Source organism: Ylistrum balloti, unplaced genomic scaffold, assembly GCF_031769215.1.
Source record: "Ylistrum balloti isolate Yb309-2 unplaced genomic scaffold, AGI_CSIRO_Ybal_v1 Utg369794, whole genome shotgun sequence".
In the NCBI taxonomy this organism is placed as follows: Eukaryota; Metazoa; Mollusca; class Bivalvia; order Pectinida; family Pectinidae; genus Ylistrum; species Ylistrum balloti.
The window spans coordinates 513,238-531,474 of record NW_026781975.1 but is presented as its reverse complement, the minus strand read 5'-3'; the positions used below and the strand labels follow the sequence as shown (position 1 = coordinate 531,474).

The 18,237-nt window shown below is 36.0% G+C and overlaps 3 protein-coding genes across 3 annotated transcripts; 1 reads left to right on the top strand and 2 right to left on the bottom strand.

Annotated features, from left to right (window-relative positions):
* Window positions 1-1,722: 1,722 nt before the first annotated feature.
* On the top strand, window positions 1,723-2,199 carry LOC132544378 (uncharacterized). The gene has a single exon (XM_060207963.1). It carries the CDS (start codon window positions 1,723-1,725, stop codon window positions 2,197-2,199), a length of 477 nt encoding a protein of 158 aa, XP_060063946.1.
* Window positions 2,200-4,955: 2,756 nt separating this feature from the next.
* On the bottom strand, window positions 4,956-10,366 carry LOC132544349 (hydroxylysine kinase-like). Its single transcript, XM_060207934.1, has 5 exons — window positions 10,087-10,366; window positions 7,625-7,747; window positions 7,086-7,228; window positions 6,123-6,297; window positions 4,956-5,425 (listed from the first exon to the last, which is right to left on the bottom strand). The coding sequence occupies exons 1-5, from the start codon at window positions 10,364-10,366 to the stop codon at window positions 4,956-4,958; spliced, it is 1,191 nt and encodes a 396-aa protein (XP_060063917.1).
* Window positions 10,367-12,943: 2,577 nt separating this feature from the next.
* Window positions 12,944-16,173, bottom strand: LOC132544377 (hydroxylysine kinase-like). The gene is made up of 5 exons (XM_060207962.1): window positions 15,894-16,173; window positions 15,523-15,645; window positions 14,492-14,634; window positions 13,961-14,135; window positions 12,944-13,413 (listed from the first exon to the last, which is right to left on the bottom strand). The coding sequence occupies exons 1-5, from the start codon at window positions 16,171-16,173 to the stop codon at window positions 12,944-12,946; spliced, it is 1,191 nt and encodes a 396-aa protein (XP_060063945.1).
* Window positions 16,174-18,237: the final 2,064 nt, after the last annotated feature.

Below are 18,237 nucleotides of genomic sequence, written 5' to 3'. Positions count from 1 at the left end.
TACAAAGAATGACCTGTAGATCCATCATACAGACTAAATAAATATGAAGCCAACACGGATTGCTTGATTGACCAAACCTAGCTATCTGACTGGTGGAATTATTCAAACGAGTCACCAGACATCCCTATTGGCATGTTGATGCTTGTAAAATTGGTTGTGTTGCGAAAAAAAATAATTTTCCTCGACCGCAGATGTTACACCTGTGAATGCGTATCGCATTTAGAGAGCAGCGTCATTTTGTTGGGAATATAATAAATTATAAGAAATAAGTCATCCCATTATCGATGTATGATTTTTCTCTGAGATTGTGTTTAACCACAGACTTAGATCTATATCAAACTCATACACACACACGTGTCTCTGGCTTTGTATTCCTGGTCATACAACTTGTGCACAAACCATGTAATTAATATCTCTGTGAGTGATTTTTTTTCTATCAAAACCCTCTGTCACATCGTCCGCACGCCAGCTGACACAAACTGAAATATATTGCAAGCGATCGGGACGCGGAACACGGAATGTAGGAAAGTGTTTTATGTCAAATAGTAACGATCTTTTACTTCATATTTAATAGGATAAGTAGCTATATAATGGTAAGATTCACAGATATGCTTCGTAAACCCCAATGAGGTCGATTTTGATAAATAATAGATCCGTAGTCATAACACCTAATTCAGACTCCGCATACTAATATGTTACCGTTAACATCCAAACGGGGTCTTCCCTGAACACCAACTCTGCCTATAACAACATGATTACATAGGTTATAGGCAGTTGTAATGATAGCGAGTGATAGTCTGGTGCAGAATTGTTGTACAGGTACCTTGTACAGGTAAATAAGGTAATCAGGTTCTGATAACTGTCTAAAAACTGTTAATAACTTTAAAATAAAGGAATCAAATATATTTGTTAAAACTGTTCCGATCCCAAGCTGTTCAGTGGGAAATGTATAAAAGCCCAGTACATTTTGGAAAATTATCATATTTCAATCTGCACTTTGAAGTATCAATTTCTCATTGCTTGATTTATTACTTAACTTTTGTCACACATATATTAGTTACTCTTGTCCTTTTTCAGTTTAGTGTAAATTATCATAACTTTTGTTATATATACTAGTTAATCTTGTACTTGTTTCAGCTTTGTGTAAGGTGTGTTTAATTTGAGTGATATTATTATCTGTGTGGTTTGATAACAAGTACAGGATGACTAACGCTCATATCAACGTTAAGTTTATCACCAACAGAAGAGGCGGACAGAACCTTTCGCATAATGGATTCATCTAGACAGATTCGAAGGAACGGCAACAGGACATTCTGGAGGTGTTCGACCTCAGGCTGTTCAGCATCCCTCTAGACAGTAGACAACATACTAGCTTACGTTGGAAGAAATCCACACAACCACGCCTCAGACCCAGCCAGTGTTGTAGCCAAGCATATCATGAACCAGATCACCAACAAATGCGTAGGCTCTGTCCAACCCATTCCGTCCATCTTTGAGGAGGAGCTCAACCAACTCCGAGACAACGACTGGAATGTCACTTCCAAGGCCGTGGTCCACTATCAAAGGCTTTGGCCGACATCACCTTGGATGGAAGATGGACAGAAACATCTACAGGCGAGCCATTTCTCCTCTTTGATGACAGTGAACAGAACAACAGGATGATCGCATTCGCTACATCAGAGAACCTGGCCGAACTTGCAGCATCTGACACATTCTTCTGTGATGGCACATTCTACACCTGTCCAACTTCACCAGATTTACAGCATCCATGTACAAATTGAAGGCATTATGACCCCAGTTGTATATGCACTACTTCCTGGAAAGAGCCAGGTTATCTACAACCGTCTCTTCACGCTACTACAGGATCTAATGACACACTTCCAGATTCTATTCCGACTCAATACAGCCTTCGTCGATTTTGAGGTAGCCACACACAATGCCATCCTAGGTGTATTTCAAGGTATCACCATTAAAGGATGTTTTTTACACCAGTGCATTTGGCGAAATGCCCAGTCAACCGGACTCCAGACACTGTACAATGACAACGATGGCGTCAAACTACTTGTACGCCGAGCTGCTGTTCTGCCACTCATCCCCTTAAATCGTATTGAGGACGTCTGGTTACAAACATTTGAGGAAGCTGATGATGCTGACATCCCACATCTCGTGTTGTCATTCACAGATTACGTCACAGAGTGATGGATAGAGGGAGATAAAACAATCTGGAACCACTTCTCAACACATGGACAACGGACTATCAACCATCTTGAAGCTTGGCAGACTGAAGAAGGTACTGCATGCCCACCCTTACATCTACACCATCATACAGTCGCTTAAAGACATACAGAACATGAATGACATCAGCCGGATTAAGAGAGATGCAGTAGGCACCATACAACCATGGAAGAAGAAATACGCCAACATTGACAGACGCCTGGCCACCTTGAAGGACCGTTATCAGACTGGGACGATCGACCTGATGACCTATGCTGATTCAGCATCCTAGCTTCCCCATCTTGGATAGAGTGCTTTTTGTTTTCTAGTAGAGACTTATCAAGTACTTGACTACCAAAGGTTGCAAAAGGACATAATAACTAGATAAAGTGGATAATGTATTGTCATAGATAAACGAGTCACTGCTAATTCAGCTTTATTAAGGGGTTTACTGTATATTTTAAATAATAGTCTATTTTAGTGCTAAAGTGTGCATATTGATTCACTATGACATGCATAGATATAAATTCAATTTAATTGCTGACATCAGTATATCAATGTAACTTAATGGATTTTATTTATTAATTAAACATAATCTTACATGATAAACATTAAACAATGCATAATAATATCAAATATTAATATTAAATAACTATTTTATGATACTTTTATATGCTGAAAATGTGTTACAATTAATTAAAACAAATAGAAACTTTATCTATTTCATTATTGATAGTATCCTATTTACAAAATAAGCTGACATTCTTAGTTGAAACAGATTCTAACTTTAGCTTCAAAGGATTCCCTATATAACCACCTTCCTTTCAAGTTGGCAGAGTTGGTGTATGGGGAATGAGTCATGCAAAGTGAAAGAGAATAAAATTATTCCTGTCATTTCTTAACAATAAAAGATGAAAGTGTTTCAAATCATTGTTTTATATAATCTACACATCTTTCCATGTTCAACACATGTCACACTCTTTACAGATCGTTAATTTCCCGCCTTGCTCGCTGCTATCACGTTTTTAAACACTTCGTCCTGATTTTTGATGATGTCGACAGTTTGCATTAAAATAGTTGCTTATTAATTTTGCATACCAGATAATCGCGACAATCAATTATGGCGGCCTCGCAAAATACTATAGCTACGCAATGTGCTCACGCCCCACTTTGGGCCTTTTATTTTATTATTTTTTAACTATAAATTGAACCATGAGTTTAACATTTTGCACACTGATTTGATGGAAAACGTATTCCAAAATTTCAAATTTGGTCGTTGAAAGTCATCTTGCATAAAATGTTTGAAGGATACATCTACGATTTGCCACCAGGGACTGGTCTGAATTTTTATTCACATATAACAGATAGCATTGACGATCGTTTTCGACTGGGATAACTATACAATGACGTTAGTGTAATTCAGCGTCGTCAGTTCAGCAGTGGAATCATTATGGTCTGGAGTGTCTTTACATTGCAAGGTTATGTTGGAAGGCTACTTGCACGCTTTTCACTAGCGTGCCGAAATTATACGTCATCGCGTTCTTCCATTTATCCGTGATACCCATTGTAACATTAATTGCAGCAGGACAACGCAAGACCTTGTACTGCACATGTTAGGGATATATCTACAGCAGTAGACTGAACATTTCTGTCTCTTAGATGATAAATGTCAATGTTTACGTTTATTATGTTGTTTTTAATATCAATATTTATTATGCTCATTTTGGAGATTCAAAAAATAAGCATACGCTGTTTGGTCTGAAGCATGAATGATTTGGTCAATTCCTGAGAGACAGATGGATGGGGCCCAACGGGAAAAGGATTTGCTGTGTGTTGTGTGCTTGGGTATTTAAAATGAAGTAAAGCCATGCGAGCGATACAGGACCCATGGGCCTCTTATTATTTGATGTCGTTTCTGTTTGGAGTATTTCCGTAGCCTGTATCTCCCAATGTGATTAAGACGTGTTGTTTTGATTTATTATTGAGTGAGGGATACTTGTTGTACAGTGCATTTGTAGACATGATAAGACGGTATACGTCTTTGTTGGGTGTAAATATATATGACGAAACCGATATAGTCGAGAGGACAAACATACTGTTGTGTTGTAATAATTTTTATTGGCATTATTTTCTTATTTGCTTTAAATGGTTTTTTTTCTGGAATAACCTATTTCTGCAAAGTGAAACCATAATCTCACTTAACCAACAGTAGTTTATGTCTTTAAGAAACATCTACTGTTGAGCGTGTAGTAGTTCAGAACGTTTTTACTTCGATCTATTAAATATGTGTAAATGAATCCAGTGACTTTGCCATTATATTGAAGACATTCACACTCCTTGCATTGATCTCGTCAATCGAACTGAGAGATAGTCCATCATATTCTGAAATGTCTTCAAGTCATCTGTATGTTGGATTTCATGCTATGGCACGGGCCTCAGAAGTATTTTCAGTATCTCACATAGGTCTAAATATAACATCGTTATTAAGGTCTCGTTGTGACGTGCGGAGGACAATTAAGTTGGAACCGTAATATAATATCAAGTTTATTTACATCTGCAGATATATTGATAAAACGTTTATACATAGAGATTTTATTCAAATACTGCAAAAGCAAAACATATTGTCAATATATAGATAGATAGATAGATAGATAGATAGATAGATAGATAGATATGTTCAACCTCGTTACGTTAAGTTACAAAATTATACATGACCTGCTTGAAATAAAGAAAGAAACTGATCAAGCTGTCTGCTTATAATTGTCAATCAGATACTGCCACCTATCCTTCAGCACCCGTTTGGGTGTATTCCATAGTTTGTGAAGAAGTGGCCAGCCTTTCTTTGCTGTGGTGAGTGCGTATATGTTGGACGAGTCCTGGTAGTAATTGAAGGCTCCAATCACCAGTGACTGACACAACCGAGCACACACTGATGTCTGTAACACATCCAACTCGACGTCATTTAAAGGAAAGACGGGTACCAGACCAGCTAATATGTGGCCGCCAGCGTCGAGCTGCTCTGAGGGATCACAAATGATTGACATGTACGCGATATTAATTGCAATATCAAATATGCGATAGGTGTCGGTCACGTGCATAAAATCCAGTAGGCCTATGACGTCATAAACACGTGCTGCTGGTATGACATCATCTTGCCCCGGAACCTCTGCGACGAGAATGTTTTGTTCGTTAAAGTCCCCATGTATTACACCTAATTAAGAAAGAAAAAAAAAATGTGTACAGGAAGATTTTGGCATTAATTGTTTTTGATTAGTACTTTATATGTGTTTTTTTATAAATCCGTCAAGATATAACGTACCGTGGATAAATCTATAACATTTGGGAAACATCAATGCACGAACATAACTTCTAAATTGCTACGGATGGAAACCAAAAACACTCGAAAAATGTATCAGAAATGGGGTATCTGAATACCAACATTTTTAATATTTTCCTACAGTTTTGTTGAAATATACCTGTCAAAAATATATTTTGTAAACATCACGTGATTGATTCATGAGATTTTAAATGAATGATTATAAATAATTTTCCAATGCTAATTAATATAATGATAGATAGTTTCTTTGCATACGTAGATCGGACACGTGTAAAAAAGCATAAGATTTTCAATTAGTTTTATTTCGATCTCAAATTTGAAAATACACATCAGACTACATTCTTTTAAATTATTGCATATAGAACTTTCATTTAAAGTAACATGATACAAAAATGATTTATCATACATAACAACAATCGCTGATATTCAAGTAATTTGGTTTTAACATTGCCAATTCTAACATAACTAAAGGGAACAGAGACAAAATATCCAACGAAATAAAAGCCAGTCTAATGAAACGAAGAAGAGAATAGCAGAAATTAAATATCGTGTTAACTCTCGTTGGACTTACCTTTCTGAAATTGACCAATCATTGGAAGAACATTGGATTCAAAAGAAGATAGGACCTCATCAACCACACGTCTGCTATTTTCATCTTTCACCACAAATACGAATTCTTTTAGTTTTGAGAACTCCAGAAGATTCCACAAAAATGAATGTGAGTTGTAGAAAGGGTGATGAAAACCCTACAAATGTATAACATCTAAGTTCTAATATCACATTGAAATAGCAGTCATACTTACTGTTTTCAAGAACATGGTTGATATATTGCTGGGGCATGTCTCTATCATATGTTTGGTATTACAGGGATACGTGTTTATGGTAAAACGATATATACTTATTCGTTAATGTGAAACACGTATAATGCCATCTCAATGCTATTACGAGGGAAACCACATGTAATGTGATAGTGAGTAGTTTGAATACATGATTAAATTAAGAATACATAGAAAAAGTTGATATATCTAATTCTTTCAGAAAACTCGAGCTTATCTTAAAGGTTAACTATCTAGAGTGAAAAAACATTATATATATATATATACGACAACCAAAAATTTGTATAAGCTCTTTATAACATGGAAAAAGTTATTCCGACGATAAATTGACCTACTTCGTTCAATTTGTTTTTATGATATCGTACCTGAAGTGAAATGCCTCTGATTGATGTGAACAACTGACAGTTTTAAAATATTTTGAAATATTTTTATTCATAACACGTTATGAAAAAAAGTATAAATGTGGTTATTACTTCAGAGCAAAAGATAACAGAAATCCAATGAAATCGAATTACTTTTATCAAAAATAGTGAACTACTGACCTGCTGTTTCATTTAATCAAAATACGTTTAAACGTTGGTTTATACAACAGTGAGGTCGTAACGTTTAATGGGAGTTCAAACGCCCAGCTATTGTGTACTTCCCTAATTTCCACTTGTATGAACGCTAGTTTCCCCCTAGTCGATTGGGATTCTTACCTTCGTTGCGTTCGAAAATTTACCAATGAATCTGCCGACATTGTATAACAAACCAGATGTACATGGTTTGGATAGCAAGACGTCACCAGGGATGTATCTAAGCAAGCGTACAATGTAGGTGCTATACGAAGCAGTGTATTGTTCTGAAAGAAGAATAGGAAAATTCGCATGATCACTGTATTAATTATGTAGGTTTTGACTATTCATAAGGACTGGAATACCATCGACTATTAATTAATAAAACATGTGAAGGGCCCAATGAAGGGGTGTTCTGAAGTATAAGATATGCAGGTCGGTCTGATAACAAAAAGAATTAGGCCCGCCCGTAGCTTGTTGTGACTAGTTGATAGATTTTAGTGTCGAGCGCTAAAACGCAACGACTCATTTGCCATTCTTAATTACTTTACCAAATTGATTTACGCAAAAATTCAGTAGCATGTATCGCTTTATTTATAGGTTAAATAACTAAGGTACATTCATGTATATCAAATGACAAGGTGCCCTAGTATTAATGGAAATAAGGGAGGGATAACATATACCTTTGAGTTCTTTTTCTGCAAAGACCTTTTCTAGAGACATCGCCTTGCCTGAAATGGTGAGGACGTTTTCTGGCACGGGTATGTCTTGTTTCCGAATATGTCTTAAAAGACTGTTCTGTGCTTCTGTAAAGTCAAATGAAATGGCATTACATAAACGCAAGTCAAAATGCATGATCCATCGACTTTATCACACTTGTACACAATTAAAGATTATATGGTTAGCAACAAAAATCATCTGTAATAATGATATCACTATATAGGAATCAGCCTATCTGCCTTTTGTTCTATAAGTCTTAATCCTAAACAATATGTGGAACCTTTTCATTACAACTGTATTTAGTATCATTTTTCGATGTACAATATCTTTTAACGCAGTTTGTCTACGTTTACACTTAAATGCGGGAACACAAGAATGATTTAATATAATATATTATAAGATTGTTTCGCAATTGCTGCAGAATAACAAGACACACACCGACACAACCACAAGCATCAATGTCTAGACGCAATTGCACCACCACCACCATCACCTACCTGCCCGGGATACGATTCCCTGAACGGATACGAGTTTTCTTTGATTTACTACCATAGTAAGACCCCTTGCGCACTTACATTAAGTATAATAACAAGTACAAATTGAAATTAATTGCATTTCTATATGTAAATAACGTATGCGCATACAACTATACAACATGAAGACAAAGGAGAACAAAACGAGAGAGAGAGAGAGAGAGAGAGAGAGAGAGAGAGAGAGAGAGAGAGAGAGAGAGAGAGAGAGAGAGAGAGAGAGATAGAGAGAGAGAGAGAGTAATTATTAAAGAACAGGATGAAAGGAGGGAATGGCTGGTAGATATGATATCAGATGTCAATGTGTGCTGATGCAAAATGACCATACAAAAGACTGTTATATATAACAATTTAGATAAATCAACTAACAGCCATGGCAACGACAGACTTGTGAACAGGGGCATTGTCCTGGTGAATCATCACATCTTTACTGAGTTTTCCACGGCACTTGAGTATAATGTTTTCTCTTAAATGCTTAAGAAGTGATGCATGATATGTGCCATTGATTGTTTGTACCTTTTGCAGATAATCTACCATCAGAATACCATCAGTATCCAAGAAAACCGAGGCCATTACCTTTCCAGCTGATGGAACAGTTTTCTTTTCTATCCATTTCTGGATAACAATATTCCCGCATCTCTAACTTATGGCATTTACAAGACACAGATGATTCGATATTCAAGGACCTGTTCCCATTTTAATTTTCGTAACACAAGGCTTCAAAAGATGCAGGTTGATGAAAATTATCATTATCGTTAGTATATGCAAACATTGTAGTTTTATTGCAGTTGGGAGACGAGACAGGTTTCACGCCAAATAGGGACCTTGTGACTGCTTCCTTGTAAGAGACGATGTATTTCTCGTTCAAGGAAAGAGACGAAAGTTCCCGAATGTAAAACTGGAAATCAGGTACACCATATATTTAACGTGCTGTTATCTTGACAGGTTAAAATTGTAATTTTCAACGACGTTTTGATCACATGCGTTTCAAACCATTAACGTATATGCTTGGTAAGTTTATTTGTATTATCTAAGACTTTTAGTATGAAAGCTTTTAAAGATGTTTTGGCAATCAAAATATTTTTCAATCCATTAATCGGATCGACAGTTCTCATTGCGTGCTGCGGTAGGTGTATTGTGGGTAGTGAAGTTCCAACAACATTTCAGTTTAAAGTTGATCGTATGGTCAGCTTAAGCTTGTTGGTCTTGAATTATAACACAATACCATAGTTGCACTCTTGCCTGTATTTTCTGTAATTTTTTGGATATATTGCTTAAAGATTTGATTTTACCATATCTTTTAACCGATCACGTGTTTACCAGACTGGGGTTTGTCATGACTTCACATATACTTCTCAGAGGCAGTGCACAAACATGTTATCAATTATATGTATTAGCGTAACATCGATCGTCTGTGATATGGAATACAAGTCTGAAATATTCTGATCGATGTTTTTCTCATCTCAGCTTTTAGCAAATATGAGATATATATCTTTTTTTTCTGTCAAAGTTGTTTGTGGAAGTTGCCGGACAATATAAAGGATTGAAAATAAGACAATTAAATAGTTCTTTTTGAATTTAAATGCGTTGATGCCAAATAAGTAAATAATTTGCATAATACAGCAGTATCGCCGTGCTAGGGCTCAGGTCCGAAGCAAGTGATACTTTTACCTTCTAGGGTAAGAACACTGCTATCATGGCTAAATCCGTAGGATCACTTCCTATCAGCATACTGTATAACTTTGATACATCAAATATAACTCTAAAAAGGTACCTCATTTTATAGATATCGAGACAAATGTGACCATTCTTTAAACATATTTCCGCAATGTATGAAGTGCAAATGTATATGTGAACTTTGAATTATAAATGTAAGGATTTTTATATCTACTTACCTATGATTGCAGGATATTGAGAATCAACGGCGTTCAGTATCTTCAAAATATAGCCGTGTTTCCACACTTCCGGTTCGTAAGGATTATTAGAACTGTCATGTACAGTCACGTGGTAGTTCCGGTCTTCATAGCTATTCAGTTCCTGATAGTCCACTACATCTAGGCCATATTTGTTACGTACAATGTCCTCCACAAATCCCGTGGGGATCTTTGGTCTGATTGATACTGCCTTTTTTACCAACAATTCTTTTCCGTCGGTCTCTTCCTTGCTAGGGTTCATTATTTCTGAAATAATTTGCCCTGGGATAGAATTTAAAATAACCGCTTATCTGTCATGATGTGGCATACAAGTTGGGCCTAACTTCAGACAGACTAAACAGAAATTCACAAATACGACTCGACAGAAATTGTATATGCATGACTTTCCAATTCTACTTAAGTACATATCAGCTGTAACTGAAAAAATAAGATATGTTTTATTGTCAGTTATCAAACATCAAAATAGACAAATATGATAATATCTCAAGGTCAGTCAAGATTATCAGCTTCAACTTAGAAACGCATTAATTATGTGAATTGTTGTTATCAATGAACGCTTTTCCTTCGGCATAATGCATAGATATTCCTTATTGATTTCGTGTACGTTTTATTTTCAATGTGCCTTTTACTAAAATTAAAATGTATCATACAAGCACTAACATGATATTATTTAAAAATTTGAGTTCATACTTTCCACTGCAAGGTATTACCAGCCTATTTGTAACACTGGTCTTAATTTCGAGTGATGATTTCCTGAAAAGAACCCTTTGCTTATTTTTGAGTTTTGCTTATTTACAAAACAGGCCTATCTTTAAGATTTAGGATATAAAGATACAAGCAAATAAAATACAGAGATTTAACATAATCCTAATTCAAACTTGAATTAATTGAAATTAAGGCAAAATATAAGTAAAAGGAATATTTTACTCGGAGCTATTTTAAAATGTACAAGGAGAATGTTCCAGACGGGTAAACATCATCTGACTCGTAGATGACATCCGCCATGCAAATGATAACAAGGTAAACGGCAACAGAAAAACTTATAGTATACTAACGAGAATCAAAGAAGTTCAACTTGCATAAAAATCGTAATGGGATCAAGTCATTTAATATCGAATCCACTGCGACATGTAAACACCATAGGTTAGGGATGTAGAGATATTAAAATTCAGCAATAGAACATTCACAATAATTAAAATCATCATGCTCATCATACAGCTTAGTGGAAAGATGTCTCTATAGGTAATGACCGGGATTAGAGGCTGATTTAGAAGTGTCTTGTGTCATTCTATGGCGTTCATTCCCAAAAGATTAGTATATGCATGCGGAAAAATCTGGAGAATGTGCATACCGTGTCACGCCTGACAAGATGTAGCATTCTTACTTACCCATGTACGGTAAAAATGTTCAGCTAAACGGCTGCTATGCAGAAAGTAGAAAGGTATGAAATAAAGATTTTTATCTAAACTAATCTTTGCAATATCTGTACATTGTAGATAAAAACGAAAATCCTTCACTCTGTACATCATCTGTTGAACTGGAATGTGTTAACGCGGTGTCTGTTTATGAAGCACATCTGGAATTTTGTTTACGACAAGTTCAGGAAATGTTTCAATATTACACGTAGTTTCTACATACCATAGTCACTTATCAATTAGACTTTCTTTCCGTTCAAGAAAATCTAGATTATGTTTTATACTTTGATACTTGTAATGATTAAGTTTACAAAATACAAACCAAGTCACCAGTCTCCTCTACGAAGGTACGAAGTGCACACACCGTGTCTATGTATGTAAGTATACGCTGTTGTGTCGTTTGCCCGGTTATCAAAACTTTCATTTAAGGTAGCAGGTATATAGTAAACGAACATATCACCATGGAGCTTTTGTCAGTACGAGAAGATGAAATATACCGGATGACTTTCAGAACTGTCCAACTTATTCAAACGCCTTTGACTTCCGAGAAAGTCAATATATTCAGGCTAGGAAGATAGAATTATCATTAACTGCAAATACCTGATGGTGGCTTTGGTGATTCATAACCTTTCATGCTTTAACCATCCGTATTCAGAAGTCATATGCCGCGTAGATAATGTGTCTTCAAGTAAAGCGAAGTCGTTGATAGAAAAGGAGGAACGTGTTGTGAATTTGAATCTTATCTGTCGTACATGGCAATAACCGCATACATAAACCATAAAAGGTAAGGCAACAGCCATGTATATTTGAAGAGGTTCGCATTTTGAATGCTATGATGCGTATAAAATATGACCAAATTAGGTTTTATGGGGTTTTAGGAGTGAATTCGGTGTAAGTTAAAACCATCTAAAGACATAAAGACATTGTGTCTATCGGCGTCGGGTGCTTTTATTTAGTTTATATTTTTGTTACTGATGACACTGAATCAGAAAAAAATCCCAGAAATTCAATTATAGTTTCATTCTCCTCCTTAATACTATTAGTATGACGACTTCAGCATACTATATATACTATATGCTATATAGTTCTCGTATCAAATAATTTCAATGTCTACTAGATAAAAGTTGGGCAGAGAACAGACTGTGGATTTAAGTCTACTGTATTTCAAATCATGTTTGCTTTAAAGACAGTATTTTTTTGCTTGGAAAAAATTCGATGTTTATCTCCATCTGTTTCGTTGTGTTTAGTTCTACAAAATCCAACCATATTTCTGTTATCTGGGTATATTACTGTGTAAATAAAAACAAGAAAACACTTACATGAGAACATGATCATAATCAAAACTCAAATTTAATAAACCTAGCACAAAATGACAGATTTGCAACGAAAAGCCCGTAAAATAATCAAACAGTGTCCCGATATCGGTTAATCAGATGCTGCCACCTATCCTTCAGCACATGTTTGGGTGTATTCCATAGTTTGTGTATGAGCGGCCAACCTTTCTCAGCGGTAGTGAGCACGTACAGATTAGACGGGTCCTGATAATTAGAGTAAGCTCCCATCACCAGAGACTGACACAACCGAGCACACACCGATATCTGTAACACATCCAACTCGACGTCATTTAAAGGAAAGACGGGTACCAGACCAGCTAATATGTGGCCGCCAGCGTCGAGCTGCTCTGAGGGATCACAAATTATTGACATGTACGCGATGTTGATAGCAATATCAAATATACAGTATGAATCGGTCACATCCATAAAATCCAGTAATCCACTGACGTCATAAACACGCTCTTCCGTTGTGACGTCATCCTGCCCGGGCTCCTCTATGACGAGAATGTTCTGCTCGTTAAGATCACCATGTATCACACCTGAAATGAAAAAAATGACTTGCGTTAATTTTTCAATCAAAAGCCACCGAAAATAGAAAACATAATTAGATAACAATAACAAGTTGTAAGTGGACAATTCAAACGTTTTCAGACAAAATTACATGTTTCGAAATCAATCCTTTCCGTCTCAACATATCTAGAAAGGTTGAATAATATGTTGAACTTTCACTAACAATTGTTCACCGCTAGTCTAGCAACCGGGTACCTTTATTGAAAACCAAATACAACAAACTACATAAATGTCAAACTTAATATTTGTTGTAACATATGTTTCAAAATGTTATCATCAATCCGCAATGTTTTTCACATTCAGGATGATCTACACAAAATGACCTTACCAGGTTGTACTAAAGACGCACAAGTGTATAGCATCTTTCAATGCAAATTAGAGTTAGAAATAGTAGAACCAAGCAATGATTTAAACTGCATCATAGATATGTCTCGTCCTTCTAGGGCTCGTCAATGATGCTGAGGACCAACATTATGTAATTAATTAGAAGTTGTCTACACATCAGTACCAACAAACCTTTTTGGAGTTTACCAAGCACTGGTAGAACATTGGATTCAAACGCAGATATGACCTCATCAACCACACGTTTGTCATTTTCGTCTTTCACCACAAATACAAATTCTTTCAGCTTTGAAAACTCTAGCAGACTCCAAACAAGGGAATGTGTATCATAAAACGGATGATGAAAACCCTGGAATAGAACGTCAATATCTAACAACAAAATGCAATCTTGTCATATTTTTAACTGATGCCATTATATAATGTCATGCATAAGGTGCGCGCCTGAGTCCGATTCACGTCTCCGACTTATTTAAACTTTCATCGCAAGCTTAATTTAAGCAACATTCAATATGTATAATATATCCGTGTATATGAAAGTGACTATCCCAGAGACATTTAATGAGTGTACCACTCTTGTATTCATCGTACCCTGTACAACAGCAATCTCTTACTGTTTTGTAGATATAATGAAAAGCGACAAAAATATTCTGAAGCATTCTTATTTAAATACAGATGTGAAATACTTTTTGCAGATCCGGTACTTACCTTCGTTGCGTTCGAAAATTTACCAATGAATCTGCCGACATTGTATAACAAACCAGGCGTACATGGTTTGCTGAACAGGATGTCTCCGGGGATGTATTTGAGCATGCGCACAATATAGGTACCATACAAGGCACTGTCTGGTTCTGAAAAATATTCGAGATGATGATGCACACGCTGATGGCCAACCAGTAAGATATCGTCAGGAAGAAATGACTGGAATAAAAACTGGCTACATCTAACAGTTCATGTAACAATGACATTAGCAAATATGATTTAAGAAGCATTGCTTATCGGTAAGTAATTCACAGACTAGGATATGTTATGCAATATTATTTACGGAATAAGTAGCAGATTATTTGTTAAATTCATATACATGTATTATAAAGATTATTATTTATAGTTTATTAAGTTATATCTTATCAAACGATAGATAATTAAGGATATAGAAACAACATCGAAATTACCCACGTGTACACAGAATTTTAATTTAAGGTAAAAACCTATGAAAAGAGGGAAACTAGACGGAAACCACTGGAACCTAAAAGGAGAATAAGACCAGTGTTTCGGAATGGTACGTATCGTCTGCTTCATCGACCACACGCGCGATTGAAAGTCGGGTTAATCCAAGCGTAACACACGTCATTATCTATGGCAATGCCTCTGCTAAGATTCGGGACTCAGGACCCCTGGCTTACTTGTCTGACGTTCAATCGATCGAGCTTACTAGATAGAAGTTCTATCCCGCGGCATATTGCGGCTAGTATTTAATCAGAGCTGCTAAGATTCGAACCCGGGGCCCCTGGCTTACTAGACAGAAGTTCTTTCAAATCGAGAGGTATCTTGCGTGTAGTATTTATCATGGTTACACAAGTAATACATTCAGCGTTCCCAAATGTGTACAAAGTAAACAACAACGGGTGGTGTACTTTTGCATGTTTGAAATCACAGATTATCAATTTCCTCCTGCTATACGAGACCATCTTATTACATTTGTAAGTTTTAGTAGACGATCACAAATGTCACTATAATACCTTTTACTTCTTTCTCCACAAAAACCTTTTGTAGAGACATCGACTCGCCCGACAAGGTGAGGACGTTTTCTGGCACTGACATGTTTTGTTTGCGGAGATGACTCAACAGACTGTTCTGTGCTTCTGTAAATCAAACATGAATGCTTGGTAAAATCTGCAGGTCTAATAGATCCTTGGGAAATCGATGTAGAATTCTTTACATAATTTAACATTAACATAATTGTCATCAGTAAGGTTCTTCTTTACATTATATTTCTGCTAATCAGTCTCTTTTGCAGAGCTGTGCATTTAAGTCAATATTATATCACCATGCTTTTAATTACTGAAGTTCAAAACTCTGCCTCGTGTATCTTTTGTTTTCATAAACTTACCAACGATGACAGGACGTTTGGAATCCATGCTGTTTAATATCTTCAAAATATAGCCATCTTTCCACACTTCCGGTATGTGAGTATTATTAGAACTGTCATGTACTGTAACGTGGTAGTTCCTGTCGTCATAGCTATTCAATTCTTTACAGCTCTTTACATCTAGGCCATATACTTTACGTACAAGATCCTCCACAGCTCCTTCAGGTATCACAGGTTTGATGATTTCCCCCTTTTCCTGCATCAACACTTCCGGTTTAGTAGCTCCGTTGTTATTATCCATGGTTTCTAAAGAAAAAAACAAAATGATAATTTTTAGCTTTTTCTAGAACCCAGGCCTATCACACGTTAATAATGAAACATGGCATATGTATACGTTCTTTTACAATTTCATTATAAACAGCTTAGTAGTCTATCTACAGCTTGACTAAGTTCATATTTTCCATCAATTGTGAGTTGTTTACACGTCTTGCTGGATAGAGCCTTTGTAAAACACCTGTCGCTCTCTTTTACACACAAAGTTAAACTCACCAGAACATTTATTTAAATAACAAACACCTTATTGATTAATAATCATAATTTATGGCATTCGTGTTATATTTTTACCTGAACATTGTACCAGAGAGACAGACGCATCAAAGTGTGACGACAGTATTCACGGGCGCCAGGGTGGCCTTCAAATTTATTTACCTTTCAAATAATGCAGGATTTCAAATCAACCGATTTCAAGTTAAACAAGGTGAAAAATACTATGACATTTTGACGGGGATTATTTTCATTTCAAACTGACCGGTTTTCAATATAACCGAGTTCAAATTCAGTGGGTTCAACGGTAAACGTAGATATTAGACGATTGTCACGTGATCTGCATCAAAGTTTCAGTTATTGATGTTATTGATCTTTATATGATTTTTTAATTTAACCACTATTTCTTGATAAAGAGCAACCAGTCCAGATGTTACAATACATTTTGTTATTTGGTAATATCGACTGCATTTACTGTTTGCTGACAGCATGTAACTATTTCAAACTTTTATGACTTCACTCACGACTGTACATTAATCAATCAAACGAGTAGAAAGTTAAAAAAAATATTGAATGCATAAATAAATTTCCAAACATTGGTATTTTTTGATATATTTCACCGATGACATCTCATATACAGGTAAATATATTGACACACAACACCGACAACCACCAAGAATATAAATCTTACAGAAAATGTCAGATAGGCAGAACTAGCAAAGACTGATGAACCAAACAACTACATGCTTACATAGAAATGTGGGAGATGATAAACACCCATAGTACATACAATGTATCTATACATTCACATAATGTTCTTTGCACTAACGACATGCGTTTACTGCAAATCTAGGGATGACAGATCGGTCATATCTATGTATAGATGACACTGTACGCGCTAATTAAGGATGTATTGTTGGCTAATTTACATACTTTTATAAAATTGTTTATTATTTTCTTCCTTTTCCTAGTATGGCTATGCCTTAGAATAGTTCGGGGTACCATTAAGTGAGCTAACAGTAGTGTTGTTTGTAATATATGTTCTCGATACATCCGTCACACAAACAGTGTACGCGTGTACTGTTTATCAAGGTTCAGGTGTCAGCCGTGAACTTTGTAACACATCACCCGAGCTGACACCGAAACTTCTTCCCATGTCAAATCCACGTAAAATAATACGCTGCATGAATAACACATGCTTCAGTACTTCAAGTATTCAAGTATAAACACATAACAGAACTGTTTGTACCTGCACATAGTCTAGACGGTCGTAATTAGATAGTTACACTGTTGCTACAAGTGTATTTTCCATGTACTAGTATTAGAACTCCCGGTATTATAGATGATATCGATCAGTAGCACACATATGCTCTGGAGTGAAATAAAGAAATTTGAAACATAGAACAACTGTAGCTAAAGGCATTGAATCCACCATAGTACAGCTTCACATTTACAGTGCATTACGCTTGAATAGGATGATCCATCAGGATTAAGTTAATACAACACTAGCTTGTGCAATCGTAGCGATATCAAGGTTATAATTCAGTAGAATGAAGGCACGCGAAGCAGACAGCGATATTTAAAAATAATATGGCGATGGAGCTAAACATGTGCTTACCGGTTTATATCGTGGTGTAAGTGACCTATGTACGAAACCACGTGATATAGGAGATATCTCTAATGTAGCGACAAGCGAAATGTTGACAGATCAGGTTTGTGTGTTTGTATATGTATAGGCCTGTTGATAGAGGTAGCTCCCCTAACAGATAAGGATGTCAATATGTTACAGTTCACTTCTCCAGGATATAAAAGTATGTACGAT